The following is an 18,020-nucleotide window of genomic DNA, read 5'->3' on the forward strand; positions in this document are numbered from 1 at the left end:
ATTATCATTGGATGCAGAAAAAGCATTTCATATGGTTGAATGAAACTACATTTTCACTACATTGGAGAAATTTGCATGGATCAAACTACTGTATACCAGTCCAGAAGCTTCAGTCTATATCAACAACATTTGCTCAGACTACTTTAAACTAGAACGTGGTACCAGACAAGAATGCCCCTTGTCACCACCGCTATATGCAATCGCCATTGAACCACTGGCGGTTCACTGTCGAAATGCTGATCAGATAAAGGGGATTATCAGAGAAGGACTGGAACAGGAAATTTCTCTATATGCAGATGCTATGGTACTGTATATATCAGACGCAGAAAATACTGTGCCTACAGTCCTAACAGCACTTACAGAATTTCAAAAGATCTCTGGTCTCAGAATTAATTTGAATAAAAGTATACTCTTTCCAGTGAATTCTCAAGCATATAATATTAGATTATACACCTTACCTTTTATCATTGCAGATCAGTTTAAATACCTAGGGGTAAACATCACAAGCAAACACAAAGCTCTTTATCAACAAAATTTCGCTGTTTGTATGGAAAAAATTAAGCAAAACTTACATAGATGATCAACCCTTCATCTCACTCTAGCTGGAAGAATTAACGTTGTTAAGATGAATATTCTTCCTAAGCTTCTTTTTTTATTTCAAAACATTCAAATATACATCAATAAATAATTTTTTAAGCAATTAGACTCAACAATAACCTCATTTATTTGGAACTCAAAACATCCACGTATCCAAAGAGCGACCCTACAAAGACCTAAGGCAGAAGGTGGCATGGCTCTACCCAACTTTCAGTTTTATTACTGGGCAGCAAACATACAAGCTATAAAAACCTGGACACAAATAATTGAACATACACAGGTCTGGTCTGCAATAGAAGTTAAATCCTGCATTAGTTCTTTATATTCCCTTCTTTGTGCCCCAATAAATGCAAGTTATCGGCAATATACTAATAACCCAATTGTTCTTCACTCACTCAGGACATGGAACCAACGTAGAAAGCATTTTAAGAGAATCTTTTATCTGTGGTACCTCTACATGAGAACCACCTTTTTCAACCCTCTCAAACATATCCAGTTTTTAATATCTGGAAAACATTTGGGATTAAATTGCTCAGAGATCTTTATATAGACAATAAGTTTGCATCATATGAACAATTACATTCCAAATGTAACTTTCCAGCTACACATTTCTTTCACTATCTTCAAATTCAGAACTTTGTTAAACAGAACCTGCTTGATTTTCCTCATCTTGCACCCTTGTCCATGCTGGAAAAAATATTGCTCAATTTCATGGACTTAGACACAATCTCTGCAATATATAAAATTATTTTACCGTCCCTCCCTTTCAAAGATCCAAGAGGACAATGGGAGAAAGATCTCTTAATCAATATATCAGAAAAGGAGTGTAAAGTAATGTCAATGTCAATTTATTTATATAGCACATTTAAAACAACATAGTAATGCTGTGGCCAAAGTGCTTTACAATAATAGAAAAAAAAAAAAAAACCAACAAATTAACATAAAACATAAATAGAAATAAAATATATGAACATAAAATAAGATACATAATAAACAGAAGTAATGTTATATAATCACAAAGCGGAAACCATCGGTATTACTGAAGGTCACGGAATGGAAGTGAATAGAAATGAGTCTTTATTCTTGTTTTAAACAGTTCAATTGTAGACGACTCCTTTATATGATGAGGTAAAGAGTTCCACAGGTGAGGAGCAGCAGCTGCACAAGTCCTGTCTGTTCCCCTTGGTTTTAAACTTAGTACGAGGGACAACCAGAGAAAGCTGACCAGAAGATCTAAGCACTCTAGATGGCTGATGTAAAACACACAGTTCAGATAAATAGGCAGGAGCAAACCCATGTAAAGATTTAAAAACTAGCAGCAAGATTTTAAAATCAATTCGAAAACTGACAGGCAGCCAGTGTAAAGAAGCTAATATCGGAGAAACAGAGTCATACTTTCTTGCCCCAACCAGAAAGCGAGCGCCAGCATTTTGGACCAACTGTAACCTGTGTATCAGAGATTTGTTAATCCCAGAATACAGCGAGTTGCAGTAATTGAAGCGAGAAAAAATAAACGCATGAGTACCTATCTCAAGATCCCTAGAAGATGAAAAAAGGCTTGATCTTACCTAATAGACGAAGTTGGAAAAAGCAACTCTTGACTACAGAATTTACTTGTTTCTCAAAAGAGAGGTTACTATCAAAGGTAACACCAAGATTGCGGACTTGAGGTTTGGAAAAGACAGAGAAAGAGCCGAGAAGTCCAAGACCAATTTGGGCTTTAGCTGATGGACACACTATAAGCACCTCCGTTTTATTTTGATTTAGATCAAGAAAATTATTAGCCATCCAGGATTTTAGTTCAGAAAGACAGTTGTGGAGTTGATTTGTTGCAGAGTTGCAGACAGGAATATAAACCTGAGTATCATCAGCATAACAGTGAAAAGAAATGTTACACTTCCTAAAAATCATTCCAATAGGGTGAAGGTATATGGAGAATAAAATAGGACCCAAAATGGATCCCTGAGGTACACCATATTTAAGAGGAGCAGGAGATGAAGAAGAGGAATTAAAAGTCACTGAAAGTGTCTACCAGTTAAGTATGACCTGAACCAGTTAAGAGCAGCCCCTTTAAGCCCAGCAAGATGTTCAAGCCGCATCAGCAATGTCTCATGGTCAATAGTGTGAAAGGCAGCGGACAGGTCAAGGAGGAGAAGGACTGCCGCATCACCTGAGTCAGTAATAAGAGAGATGTCGTTGAACACTTTCAGGAGTGCCATTTCAACACCATGATAACGCCTAAAGCCAGATTGGTAGATCTCAAATAAATTATTGGTGTTAAGGTGATTGACCAATTGATTATAAATAATTCTTTCTAGAATTTTAGACAGAAATGGCGGTTGGGAAATTGGACGAAAATTGGCTAAAACTCCAGGGTCTAATTCTGCCTTTTTTAGATGGGGACGGACCGCAGCATGTTTAAAAAATGAGGGCACAACCCCTGAACAAATAGAATTATTGATGATGGCTAATAAGGGTGGGCCCAACACATCAAAGACTTCCACTAAGAGACGTGGTGGTACAATATCCAGAGGACTGGGAGCTGGTTTAAGGGTGTCAATAGTTGTTTTTAGCTGTGAAAGTGAGACTAGATCAAAGGATTCTAAGACAATGTCATGATTAACAGTAGGAAGTTCACAGCCCGTCTGAACAATGCCACGGCGGATAGTATCGATTTTGCTGACAAAGAATGATAGAAACTGGTCACATGAATGAACAATGCTATTTGATCCCATCGCAGAGTGGGGGTGAATGGCCGCATTAATTGAATTAAATAAGACCCTAGGATTCTTTGAATGACAGGATACTAAATCGGCAAAGAAGTCTTGTTTCATTTTCTTAACTTCAGCCTGGAAATTGAAAAGAGAAGTCCTAAAAATCTGTTTAGAGACAATCAGTCCATCTATTTTCCAACACCATTCAGCAGTTCGACAGGCGCGGCGCAGTGATTGCGTATTATCATTTAGCCAGGGAGCAGGTCTACCCTTATTACTGCGTATCTTGGGCAGAGCAATTGAGTCTAAAATCGTTTTAAGGAAGAATTAAATTTTACGACAGAATCATCAATACCATTATTTTGGTCATGCACATAAAGACTAGAGAAAATGGTTTTAAAATCAGATATAATAGAGGAATTTAAAAAGCGCTAGCAGCTTGGGGGACAGCTATTAGTAGGGACATCGACAGTAATATTCAGATCCATCATTATAGAAAAATGATCAGTGATAGAAACATCACACAAATCAATATTATTAACTGAAATATCACGAGTAAGAACGAGATCGAGGGTGTGACCGAGAGAGTGGGTTGGCGTATTAATATGCTGTATAAAATCAAATGAGTCCAATAGTGATAAAAATGCATTGATCAAAGGTTTTGATTGACAATAAACGTGAATATTGAAATCACCAACAATAAATACTTTATCATGTGAGAGGGTGATATTAGCCAAGAGATCAGAGAATTCAGAAATGAAGATATCATTAATTACAGGAGGTCTATAAACTACGGCAAACAGCAGAGAAGGGGAGATGCACACTTCAAAAAGTTGGAGTTCAAAGCTGCTAAACAGACCACTTGTAAGGCTCCGACACAAGAACATACTTTTAAAAACAGTGGCAATGCCCCCCCACCCCACAACGAGTCAGGCGAGGAGAGTTTAAAAATGAATAACCTGGTGGTGTCAAGTCAGTAAAACAAGAAGAGTCACCATTTAGAATCCAAGTCTCAGTGATGAAGAAGAAATCCAGATTATTTGAGGTAATAAAGTCTTGCAGAATAAAAGTTTTATTAGACACTGATCTCACGTTCAAGAGAGCAGCCTTGATAGATGAAGAGCTCGCTGCAGGATGAGCGCGGGTGAGCGTGTGAAGATTAGCAGTGTTTACTACCTGATTGCAGACTGAGGAAAAGTGATGCTGTTTTGAAATGGAGAAATTAAAATTGGTGTCCAGCGCCCATGAACCAGTGGTGGAGTCCTGAGCAGGAGAAGATGGGTCATAAATAACTCGCAGGCATTGGGAATCAAAGCTCTGGGACTTGAGTCGGCATTGTTTAACAGCAATTCCGGCTCTTTTCCCACAATGGCGGTGAGTGCGTTTTCGTCTCGAGGGGCATTCAACTCACTGATACAGGTGAACGCCGGTATCCAGGTGAAGAAGTCAGGAGATGAGTAAAAGAAAGGTGGAGGTTCACAAAAAATCCAATCAGGAGATGAAAATTGAGAGGAAAGCAAGCCAGAAAATATATCTAGTAAAGACTCATGATCATAGGACAGTGGCCGTTGGGATAAACTAAAACATAAAAACAAAGATAAAACAAATACTATAGAGACGAGCAGATGGCCAGCCACACCAGTTGGCACCATCTTTTGTCATTGGTAGCAATGCAGAGAATTCACTTGAGCTCCATATGCGCAAAGCATACAATTATTCAACTCAAAATTATATATCGAGCACATCTGTCTCGCCTAAAACTGTCCAAAATGTTTCCAGGGCAAGATCCAACCTGTGAACGCTGCAATCAAGCCCCAGCTTCACTGGGTCACATGTTTTGGGCCTGCGCCAAATTAACATCATTTTGGACCAAATTTTTAATTACCTCTCAGACAGCCTTGGTGTCACAATCCCTCCTAACCCATTAACAGCTGTGTTTGGTGTTCTCCCAGATGGGTTTAAAGTGGAGAAGGATAAAGAAACTGTGATTGCATTCACTACACTTTTGGCATGCAGACTTATTTTGCTAAACTGGAAGAATCCTAACTCTCCTCTCAGTGGGAGAGCTTAATATTATTTGAAATTGGAAAAAATCAAATATTCAGTTAGAGGATCTGTACAGAATTTTTTAAAAATCTGGCAGGATCTAATCAATAATGTTTTAGAATAAGCTCTTAAAGCACTGAGGAAGCAATTATCTCCGCATTTCTTTTTCTTCTCCATTCATCTCTATTGGTCTATTAAACTCATCAATTTAGGTATATTTACAAGCATTGAGTTTTACCCCATTGGCCATGCTCTCTCTCTGGGGGGGTCGACTTGTTTTTTTAATTTCAATTCTAGTTTTTGTAAAAATTGATCGATTTGTATGTATGATTACAATAAAATTAATCAAAAGAAAAAAAAGATAATGAAAGATCAATTAATGAAAAGTAATCTATTTGATTTTATAATTCCGATTCTAACAGAGGTTGTTACTTCATTATTTATCGTAATTGACAATGAAAGTGAAGCTTCTCTGTGTAGTTGCAGCAGCTCGGTTTCCACCAAAGGTGTTAAGACTGTCATTCAACGTGAGAACAACTTCCTGTGACTTCACTCCTTCAGGCTCCCACATCCACTGGAGAACGTTAAAGGGCTCCAGACTGATCAGAGAGGACACAGTCATTGCGTTTTACGTGTCACAAAAATGTTTTTTGTTTTCTTCCTTGAGGTTCACAACTAGAGTTCAGCTATTGAGTGTCTTGTTAAGTTTCTAAAAGCTCATATGTTTGTGGACCTTCACATGGAGCGCTTTGAGTAGTGAAAAAAGCGCTACATACATGTAAAGAATTATTATTGTTATAATGTCCTTTATGTATTCAAATGAGTGACACACCTAAGTGAACCATCTCCCTACTCAGCTCTTGTCTTTTGTTTAATTTTAATGTCCTCTGTGTCTTGTTTCCACAGTCCTAGCCTGCTGAGAGCTCACCTGAACTTTGGTGAAAGGAGCCTTTAGAAGAAACAAACAGTCATTTAAACCACAAAACCTAAAGATGAGTGAAGACGGCTTGAGTGGGAAGATTGTGTCAATGATCTCCATTGTAGGAAGATCTGAGAAAGACATTGCTGCCCTGTCTGGTGAGAAAAACTTGGTGACTTTCTCCTTGAATTTCAAAGTCTTCATCCCAAACAGTTTGAAAGACACACACTTTATGCACAAAACCAAATTCCTTGTGTGTGTTATTATTTTTTTTGGCATATTATTTACTTTGTGAATGTTCAGTGGGTGGACTGCTGACTTATATCACTATGTGTGGGAATCTTGCTGTTTGTGCTTTAATCTTTGTGAGTTCACATCAGATTGCCACTGAGCAGTGCTTTCTTTATCAGTATGCTGCTGCTGTAGTATGTGAATTTCCCCTTGGGATTAATAAAGTATCTATCTATCTATCTATCTATCTATCTATCTATCTATCTATCTATCTATCTATCTATCTATCTATCTATCTATCTATCTATCTATCTATCTATCTATCTATCTATCTATCTATCTATCTATCTATCTTTACAACTCCATAGTTGAATGTTGTTTAAATGTTCCATATGTGCTGTTAACAGTAAGTTCATGTCATATTAGTGTACTCTTTTATTATCACTCTTTTACTTTTCTGCTCGTCGTGCTTCTGCAGTGCTCCTTAAAAGACACACCTGAAACACCACAGCTTTCAGATGAGAGCAACCCTTAAAAACACAGCCCTTCACAAAAGCAGACCTCAGTGCGAGCGCAGTGTGACGCCGTCAAAGAGGGTCCGCAGTCGGGGGGGGCTTTGTGCTGCCTCTTTCTACAGGTAATCCACATAAGAAGAGCATTGCACATCAAGCAAGATTTCTCAGACATTTTGAAGCACTCTCATTCAGTTTTCTTTTCACCCTTTCTGTTTTTTTTTGTGTTACCTGTCCATCTCTCTTTTCTATAAAATAAGGGGCGACCTTTCTTAGCTTACAAATGAAGCAACTGAACTAACTACAAGAAATGCTCCACTGTAATGACTTTAAAGTATTGTTTACTGATCTTTAGGATATCACAGGTCATTTTGAAGACGTTTATTCAGAGCATCATATAAAAAATATGTAAAGTGAATTGGAGTGTTTATCATGAAACTGCTAAGAGTAGGCTACAGTAACAGCCATAGGTAAATGAGAAATAAAACAAAAAATAAACACAAAAACACACCTGCTATGAGTGTGGTGGGCTGACTAGTGAGTGTGGAGGTCCCGACTTCAGTCAAGTGTAATGTCTGACATTAGATGGTAAGCTAAATGCACTTTCAAAAATGTAACGCAGCTGAAATAAAGATTTGTAATTTAAATTCTGAAAGCCTTCATTTGCATAACCTTAGCAAGTCACTGAGAGTTACAAGACCCTCTCATGATGTCAGTCATGCAGTTTGACATCCTCAGTGACTCAGTCAGACTGATCTGAGATTCACTCTGTTGTAGGCCCGGACTCTTCTGTGTATCTGTGACAGGTGACAATCAATGAGTTCTCCTCCACAAGTAAAAGGCATACAATGAGACTGCAAGTAAAGAAGGAAAGAGAGGCTTGTCTTGTGCTTATCACACCAGCAGAGAATGGAGAAAAGAAAAAGAAAGGACTGAGATTACTGTAGAACTAGCCATACTAAAACACCAGACATTACATTATTGGCTTTCAGAATGTGGCACATGTCACGTGCAATACTTTGGAAATGAGAAACTGCACGAAATGTCCTGCTCAAGGTGATGAGATCCAACAACTGCAGTCGTTAGGTTTGACTTCCCTCCTGACTATAGTAATCCCTCCTCTATAGCGGGGGTTGCGTTCCAGACCCCACTGCGAAAGGTGAAAATCCGCGAAGTAGAAACCATATGTTTATATGGTTATTTTTATATTGTAATGCTTGGGTCACAGATTTGCACAGAAACACAGGAGGTTGTAGAGAGACAGGAACGTTATTCAAACACTGCAAACAAACATTTGTCTCTTTTTCAAAAGTTTAAACTGTGCTCCATGACAAGACAGAGATGACAGTTCCGTCTCACAATTAAAAGAATGCAAACATATCTTCCTCTTCAAAGGAGTGCGCGTCAGGAGCAGATAATGTCAAAGAGATAGAGAGAAAAAAGCAAACAATCAGAAATCAATAGGGCTGTTTGGCTTTTAAGTATGCGAAGCACCGCCGGACAACGCAGCTGCTAGAAAGGGAGCAATGCAAAGGTAGCCTTTCAGCATTTTTTTAGAGGAGCGTCCGCATCGTCTAGTGGTGCAAACAGCCCCCCCTGCTCACACCCCCTCCGTCAGGAGCACAGAATGTCAGAGAGAGTGAGAGAGAGAGACAGAGAAAAACAAACAATTAAAAATCAATACGTGCTGTTCGAGCTTTTAAGTATGCGAAGCACCATGCAGGAAGCATATCGCTTGACAAAACAGCCAGCAAGGAAGAGAGTAATGTGAAGGTAATCTTTCTGTGTTTTTTAAGGAGTGGCCGTATCCTCTAGGGGTGCGAACAGCCCCTGTGCTCACAATATATTTGAGGAGTTTTATTTAATACATAATACATGCTCTGATTGGGTAGCTTCTCAGCCATCTGCCAATAGCGTCCCTTGTATGAAATCAACTGGGCAAACCAACTGAGGAAGCGTGTACCAGAAATTAAAAGACCCATTGTCCACAGAAATCCATGAACCAGCAAAAAAATCTGCGATATATATTTAAATATGCTTGAATATAAAATCCGCGATAGAGTGAAGCCTTGAAAGTCGAAGCGCGATATAGCAAGGGATTACTGTACTTGTGTGGTGAGCCCCAGCTTAAGACAAGGAATATTTTGCATATAGTGTGTGTTTGTGTGTGTGTAAATATATATATATAAATATATATATATAATATAGTAATATATATATTATATATATACTAGCAAAAATACCCGCGCTTCGCAGCGGAGAAGTAGTGTGTAAAGAGGTTATGTAAACATATATATACATAAACATATATACTTATATATACATATCTACATATACACATATCTACATATATACATATATATATACATATACACATCCACATATATATACATATATCAACATATACACACACATACATATACACACATACATATATATATATATATATTATAATATATATATATATATATATATATATATATATATATATATACACATACAGACACACATATATACATATACATATTTACATATCTATCTATCTATCTATCTATCTATCTATCTATCTATCTATCTATCTATCTATCTATCTATCTATCTATCTATCTATCTATCTACATCCCCGTGCTTTGCAGCGGCGAAGTACTGCTTTTAAATTTTTATTAAGAAGAAAACCTTTTTAAATTGAGTGAAAATATACCAATAACAATTTGTTAAGGATCTGTTTTTTTTGTGAAGCTGACTTCACACAGCCTCTCCGCTGTTTTTACGATTGTTCTGTTTGTATACCACGTTGTCAGTTCAGCACTCCGGTTGGAATATGACCAAGCCGTGCAAGCTTACTGTTAAGAATGCAACGTATAGTTGTACAGGAGAAAAGCAATCTTGCCTCAAATCAATGGCAACCTTTTGTAGGTCTATGAACTTAATTTAAACTTTAGGTTTACACTGTGCTCTGTTTCCATAGTACCTGCACTCATGAATATATCTGTATGCGTCAGTCGCTGAAATCCCCGCGCTTGGCACCGGCGAAGTACAGTGAAAATCGTTTAACACGAAACTGAGGGGACTGAAATATTTTTTCATGTTAAAAGAATTTCGTGTTAAAGGATATTACAAAAAAAAACAAAACATGCAGTATATTCAACAAAATGAAGTTTATTAGAGTACATTTTATTTACATAGATATGTATATATGCATGTATTTAATAAAAATGGGAGCATTCTGAGATCTCGCTTGTTTGAACCAAACAAGTAAAGCCGTCTCTAAATCCTCATGCTTGGCTGTTCTCATCCATTTTCGCTCTGGCTCAAATTTACTCCGTTCAAACATTTCCGTAATTTGCTCTCTCTTTTTTTTTTAATTACTGTATTGTTGATAATGTAGAGATAGCAATATGAAAATCTTTACAGATTTCCGTTTTCGTCTTCTGTTTTTGATCAACAGCCTTAAGAAGCTCCATCTTCATTTAAGCGAAATAGCAGTTTGCTTTTCCCCTGAGCTCTTTGCCATTGTGCTCGTAAAAAAAATTCTTCTAAAATAGAAAAAAAAAAAATGCGAACCAAACTCACTGATTTTTACTCACACTGCGATGTACTCGTCACCGAATTCCAAAGCTAATTGATGAGAGATGAGATGTTTTTGTGTGGCGTTTGTAGGGGTGGAGGGTGAAAGTAGCTTAGATAAACAAAATTGGCTCGTGTCACAGGCTATTCCGAGGGTATTTCAAAGCCAAGTTAGCCTCCTTTCTACGAAACATGTGAAACCACCTCTCTTTCATTTCACACCCCTCTTAAATCTCGCCTGCGCGGCTGGTGTTTTTCCGTATTTTGTTCATTCCCAGAAGGGAAATCTTTTCGTGTTAAGCGATTTTCATTTCGTGTTAAGAGAAAAAAATGCATGAAAATACATAGTAGTTTGTCGGGACCGTTGTATTATTTCGTGTTAACCGATATTTCATCTTAAGCGTTTTCGCGTTAAACGTATTTCACTGTACTGCTTTTAAATTTTTATAAAGAAGAAAAGAAAACCTTTTTAAATTGAGGGAAAATATACCACTAACAATTTGTTAAGGATCTGTTTTTTTGTGTAGCTGACTTCACACAGCCTCTCCGCTGTTTTATAAACGAACGTCATATAAGGTCTTCCTTTTTCGTTGCTTCGCCAACGGAAGCAGCCTTTTTATTTAATCCTGTTTTTACGATTGTTCTGTTTGTATACCACGTTGTCAGTTCAGCACTCCGGTTGTAATATGACCAAGCCGTGCAAGCACACTCTTGAGAATGCAACGTATAGTTGTACAGGAGAAAAGCAATCTTGCCTGAAATCAATGGCAACCTTTTGTAGGTCTATGAACTTAATATAAACTTTAGGTTTACACGGTGCTTTCTTTCCGAAGTACCTGCACTCATGAATATGTCTGTATGCGTCAGTCGCTCAAATCCCCGCGGTTTGCACCGGCGAAGTTCTGCTTTTAAATTTTTATTAAGAAGAAAAGAAAACCTTTTAAAATTGAGGGAAAATATACCAGTAACAGTTTGTTAAGGATCTGTTTTTTTGTGAAGCTGCCTTCACTCGAGTGATCACCTCGAGCTTTATACCTGAGAAATCACCCCGTAAATGCACACGTTTAATTGCACATCTGTTAACACTAGAATTACCAGAGCCTACGAAAAAAAACTCGTAAATCCGTCCCACCTTAAATCGCGTCTTAAAGCCGTTTGCACATCTCCGCCAGAGTCTTTTGTCATCTAAATGTGATGATAAACAAAAGCTACTAGCAGCCAGCTATTCCATCCCCCCTAGAATGAACTCCTAGCGCATGCCTTGCCTTGATTTGATTATTTGGGATTGAAGTGGAGTTTTAGAGTGGAAATAATTCTAGTGTTATTTGGAATACACGCATTTCATGTGTGTTCCGTTTCTACAGTATAGTAGTAGTCTGTGCAAACACATTTTTAAAACAGAAACGTTTTTCATATTCTAATAGTAAATGACAAAATGTAGGCATAAACTATATAACGTATGAAGCCTGAAGTCCATATATCAAAGAAACACTTTCACAAAAGGTACAAATAAGAGAACACGTGCGCTTTTCTTCAAAAGTATAACTGCACAAAAAAAAAAGCCGCGTTAGCATGCCACATTGACACTCTTACTACAACCGCTGTGGTGGTGTAATGGTATCAGCTCCTGACTGGGGATCAGAGGGTGGCGAGTTCGATCCCGCACGGCTCCACTTCGAGAAATGAACTGCTCTTATTCTTACAATTTTAGAATAACAACATAAATTTCATTTCAGTCTGTAACAGCCGGTGTAACTTATGATACTGGTAAAGGTTAGCTTTTTTTTTTTTTTTTTTTAATTCACTTTTCATTCTTGCAGTCGATGCATACTAACGCCCCCACACCCCCCCCCCCCCCAAAAAGGTTCTGACACATAAACGCTGGCGAAGCTGCCTTCCTTCGTATCTCACCGTCACTTGATTTTCTTTTTATTCAGTGTTATTGAGTGTTCCTGCCAGTCCCCACATGTTGCTGTATGCTGTTTCTTTTTGTACTCCAGGACATGCAGAGGAGAGAATGATTCACATTATTTATGCTGTTTTCACATAAAGACTGCAGTATACTCGTGACTGCATTCTCGTACCAATGCACTTTTTTCCATCACCTTTTCCTGTAAGAAGCAATGTACTCACTTCTCTCTATGCTGTGGTTTCTATTACACACCTGAAAGAGACAATATATGTGAAAACTTCATGGCACTAATGCAATATTATTTGAAAACGAACAGCGTCAGATCAGGTGTGAAAATTTTATGTGAGATACGAAGAAGGCAGCTTCGCCAGCGTTTATGTGTCAGAACCCTTCTGGGGGGGCGTTAGTATGCATCGACTGCGAGAATGAAAAGTGAATTAAAAAAAAAAAAAAAAAAAAAGCTAACCTTTACCAGTATCATAAGTTACACCGGCTGTTACAGGCTGAAATGAAATTTATGTTGTTATTCTAAAATTGTAAGAATAAGAGCAGTTCATTTCTCAAAGTGGAGCCATGCAGGATCGAACTCGCCACCCTCTGATCCCCAGTCAGGAGCTGATACCATTACGCCACCACGGCAGTTGTAATAAGAGTGTCAATGTGGCATGCTAACGCAGCTTTTTTTTTTGTGCATTTATACTTTTGAAGAAAAGCGCACGTGTTCTCTTATTTGTACCTTTTGTGAAAGTGTTTCTTTGATATATGGACTTCAGGCTTCATACGTTATATAGTTTATGCCTACATTTTGTCATTTACTATTAGAATATGAAAAACGTTTCTGTTTTAAAAAATGTGTTTGCACAGACTACTACTATACTGTAGAAACGGAACACACATGAAATGCGTGTATTCCAAATAACGCTCAAATTATTTCCACTGTAAAACTCCACTTCAATCCCAAATAATCAAATCAAGGCAAGGCATGAGCTAGGAGTTCATTCTAAGTCGGTGGGGGGATGGAATAGCTAGCTGCTAGTAGCTTGTATTTATCAGCACATTTAGATGACAAAAGACTCTGGCGGAGATGTGCAAACGGCTTTAAGACGCGATTTAAGGTGGGACGGATTTACAAGTTTTTTCGTAGGCTCTGGTAATTCTAGTGTTAATATGTATGCTTACACAGTATTAAAAGACACTCAACAATTAACGTCATTTACCTTCGTTCCCGCATTTGACTCGTGCTGTAAATCTCTTCCTTGTTTTCAGTTCACGTGATTACGTAGGAGGCGTAATACGTGATGATGCGATACGTGACTCCGCCTCCTCCATTAGAGTATATGGACAAAAAACAGGTTCCAGTTATGACCATTACGCGTAGAATTTCGAAATGAAACCTGCCTAACTTTTGTAAGTAAGCTGTAAGGAATGAGCCTGCCAAATTTCAGCCTTCTACCTACACGGGAAGTTGGAGAATTAGTGATGAGTGAGTCAGTCAGTGAGGGCTTTGCCTTTTATTAGTATAGATATATATATATATTGTGGTGCCCGGCCAGGACGCCCAGGAGGAGTGGAGGAGGGCTTGTGCCTCCTCCAGGACACGAGGGGGCGTCCTCCCTGGTGGCTTTGGGGACCACGGGTACGGAGCTTGGAAGCTCAACCCTGTAGGGACCCGTGGTCACCGCCAGGGGGCGCCCCAATGCCTGGGGGGAAGAGACTTGAGGGCACCCGGTGGACTTCCGGCTTCACCATGGGAGCTTCCGCTACACAGGAGTGTGGCTACGGAAGCCCTGAGGATGCACGTGGAGCCCATCCGGGGCATATAAAAGGGGCCGCCTCCCTCCAGTCAGGAGCGAGAGTCGGGAGGAAGAAGACAAAGCGTGTTGGGAGAGGAGTGGAGGCGGACCAAGAGACTGAGAAAGGCATTGTGTTGTGGCCAGGACTTGAAGGGGTGATTGGTGCTTCGGCACTGGGTATGTGCACTTCTATAGTAAATAAACACATGTGTGGTTTAAAACATTATGTCTGCCTGTCTGTGTCCGGGCTGTTCCCCACAATATATATATATATGTCCAAAATATCTGTGTGTATGTGTGAAAAAGGTTTGTGGACCACCAAGGTACTCCCGTATACTTGAAACAGTTGTCAGAAAGCTACATGTATAGTATGGAAATGACTTATAGAGTTATAGAGGCTGCATACCAGTGTTGAAGCACAGAACTCGAGGGACTCACCTGGATGAACCTTCAGAAAGACACTGTGCACAACTAGAGTGGTGATGGAGGAGACTCCAGTCCACACAGCTGGTGGGTTATGGTCAGATATAAGCACAAGACGAGTGCTCAAAACCGTCTATTCAACAGAATTATCAATGTCTGGCAGTTCAGAGCACCTTGTAGAGTAAGATGTCATCTCTGATACCTGACACCCTCAGCAGTACTGAAGACCCAGTGGGTCTCCTGTAACTGAACTACCAGAGAGAAGAGAAGAGTAATAACTGACAAACATACAGCAACCTGTTCAGCTCTGTTTCCATCACAACACTTAGGCAGGAGACCACCCTGAGCAGATGGTTAAGCTCCTGGCCAAACTGGGGATAAATCTAATTGTCATTGTCACAAAAATGTTCAGTGGGTCTTGCATGTACTTCAAAATAAGTAATTAAAGGTTAACAGAAGGTGAACTCTATGGTTTTGAAGGAAATGTTCAGAGTAGGAATAATTGAAAAGGCCCACCAGTTCAGCTGTCCTGAATCCCCCTGTACACTACAGAAGGCAGTTGCCAAAGGTCCAAGGAGGTTAGGTTAAGACAGTCGTTGATGGTCATGGTGAGGATGACTGTTGGACAAACTAGGATGTTATTCACCTTTAAAGGATAATTTCAATATTTTTCAAGTCAATGTTATTTCTTCACATTCATTGTGTATCTTAGTTTGCCACATGAAATTGCACTCTAAACTGAAGCATATTTAATAAACCTGAATAAATATGTAGCCTGTTCTTGCCTTTTATAATGGAGGTGAAGAGTACTGGTGTCCTAAAGTGAAAAAAAAGCCCTAAAACTTACCGAATACATCTACTTTGAAGTGGCAAAGGTTTCAGTTTAAACAAATATTAATTTTCCATTTTTGAAGAATGATCGTCGCAACACCCCACTATAGCCGTTTGGGGGGTGCCTTCACAGGATGGGATACCAGGCCCACTATTATGGGCTATTCTGTCCTTGTGCAATTGGAGTGAAACCTTGGTCTGCATTGCCGACAGTAAATCAGATTCAGTCCTGGTGTGTGTGACTCCCCCAGGGCTGCCATTTGTCACCGAATTTAGTTCATCATTTTTATGGGCAGAATTTCTAGGTTCAGCCAAGGAGAGAATGGTGTCCAGTTCGATGACCTCAGTATCACATCTCTGTTTTTTGAAGATGATGTGATCCTGCTGGCTTCATCGTGCTGTGACCTCAGGTGTTCACTGGGGTTGATTGCAGTCAAGTGTCAAGTGGTCAGGATGAGCATCAGCACCTCCAAGTGTGAGGTCATGATTCTCAGCTGGAACAGGGTGGAGTGCCGTCTCCACTTTGGGGATGAGGTGCTGCCTCCAGTGGAGGAGTTTAAGTATCTCAGGGTCTTGTTCACAAGTGAGGAAAGAAGGAAGCAGGAGACTGACAGGTGGATCAGAGTGGTTTCTGCAGTTATGTAGATGTTGTACTGGTGAGTCATAGTGAAGAGAGAGCTGATGTGAAAAGCATATCTCATAGGAAACTGGTGGATCTACATTCCTGTCTTTACCTCTGGTCATAAGCTTTACATAGTGAATGAAAGAACTAGACTGTGGATACAAATGGCAGAAATGATTTTCTTTTGCAGAGTGTCTGGGCTCATCTATAGAGACAGGGTGAAGACATTTAGGAGGATCTCATAGTAGAACTGCTGCTCCTCCACATTCGAAAGAGCAGGTTGTGATGGTTTGGGCATCTGATTAGGACACCTGCTGGACTCCATTTTTGGGAAGCTGTTTCAGGCATGCCCAACCACAAGGACACCTCAGGGCAAACTCAGGACATGCTGGACAGATTATATTTCTCAGCTGGCCCGGGAACCTCACAGTGTCCTCCTGGAAGATTTGAACGGAACAGAAAAGAGATGTTTCAGCATTTTTGCCCAGACCACTGTTCCATTGACCTAAACCCAGATAAGTGGCAGAAAATGGATGGATGAATGGACAACAAAAGCATACTGGAAATAACATTTTTATTATTAGAGATTCCTGGTACTGTTTTGTCAAAGCAGGAATACATTTCTTGCTCAGGTAGCAGTCACAACTCCAACAACCCCCAAGTTCTTGCTCCCTCCACTTCCCACTTGTGTTCTACTTGTTTTCCTGCAGTTCTGTTTCTTCTGTGGTTTTGTTCAGCCATGACTTTGAATAACACACAGATGTCCACTAAAATTATATTTTTTCCTAATTTCTTTTTTTTCCTAAACTGTGCTTACTTCTTTGCTCTTTACATTCTATGTTGTTATTTTTCATAGCTAGCAGGTCGAGATTCTCAGTGGGCTGCATAATGAAAACTGGGTTGTGTGCTCCTCTACACCCTCTACACATATGACTGTGTCCCCACTCACCACAGCAACAAAATCATAAAGTTCACCAATGACACAATGGTGGTCGGACTCATCTCGGGCAGGGAGGGTGAGCTGACATACAGGGACGAGGTGGAGTGGCTGTCAGAGTGGTGCAGATTCAATAACCTGCTCCTCAACACCACAAAAACGAAGGAGCTTGTTATAGACATTAGAAAAACCAAAACTGACATCCAGCCACTCATTATTGGTGGTGCCTGTGTGGAGAGAGTCCCGGTGTTCAGGTTTCTGGGCATTGAGCTGGAGGATGACCTGACCTGGAGCGCCAACACCAAGGAGCTGCTGAAGAAGGTGCAGCAGTAGACTGTATTTTCTGAGAATCCTCAGAAAGAACCATCTCCCCAAAAATCTGCTCCTTGCCTTTTATTACTGTTCCATCGAGAGTGTGCTCACATACGGACTGTGTGTGTGGGACGGCAGCTGCACTTCCTCAGAAAGAAAAGCGCTCCACAGGGTTGTCAGGACAGCAGAGAGAACAATTGGTTGTACCCTCCCCATTCTGGAACAAATCTACAGCTCCCGATGCCGCAAAAAAGCAACAGACATCTCACAGGATTCATCACATCCCGGTCATTGTCTCTTCCAGCTTTTGCCATCGGGCAAGAGATACAGGGCAATGAAAACCAGGAGAAACCGCCTTAAAAACAGCTTTTATCCACAAGCAATCATGGCCCTGAATTCAAAGTAAACTGCTCCATATCATTCTACCAATGTGCAATATAGACCTTAAGTCAACAAGTGCAATTTGTACATTTATCCAGTACAATCTGTATATATGACAAAAGTAATTTGTATATATTTGTAATGCACTCATTACTATTCTTTTCTTGTTTTTTAATTCTTATGCCTCACACTGAGTCAACACCACCTTCAATTTTGTTGTTCC

General features: G+C 39.6%; 1 protein-coding gene across 26 annotated transcripts in view; it reads left to right on the top strand.

Moving 5' to 3' along the window:
• Positions 1-18,020, top strand: part of LOC114669323 (NACHT, LRR and PYD domains-containing protein 12-like) — a 173,373-nt gene that overhangs the window by 25,717 nt on the left and 129,636 nt on the right. For all 26 annotated transcript variants that reach the window (XM_051921927.1, XM_051921923.1, XM_051921926.1 and 23 more), the window contains exon 2: positions 6,264-6,434. In XM_051921927.1, coding sequence (XP_051777887.1) covers positions 6,350-6,434 — 85 coding nt within the window. In that variant the 5' untranslated portion in view covers positions 6,264-6,349. The remainder of the gene's footprint in view (positions 1-6,263; positions 6,435-18,020) is intronic.

The sequence above is a fragment of the Erpetoichthys calabaricus genome, assembly GCF_900747795.2.
Source record: "Erpetoichthys calabaricus chromosome 1 unlocalized genomic scaffold, fErpCal1.3 SUPER_1_unloc_6, whole genome shotgun sequence".
Lineage (NCBI taxonomy): Eukaryota > Metazoa > Chordata > Cladistia > Polypteriformes > Polypteridae > Erpetoichthys > Erpetoichthys calabaricus.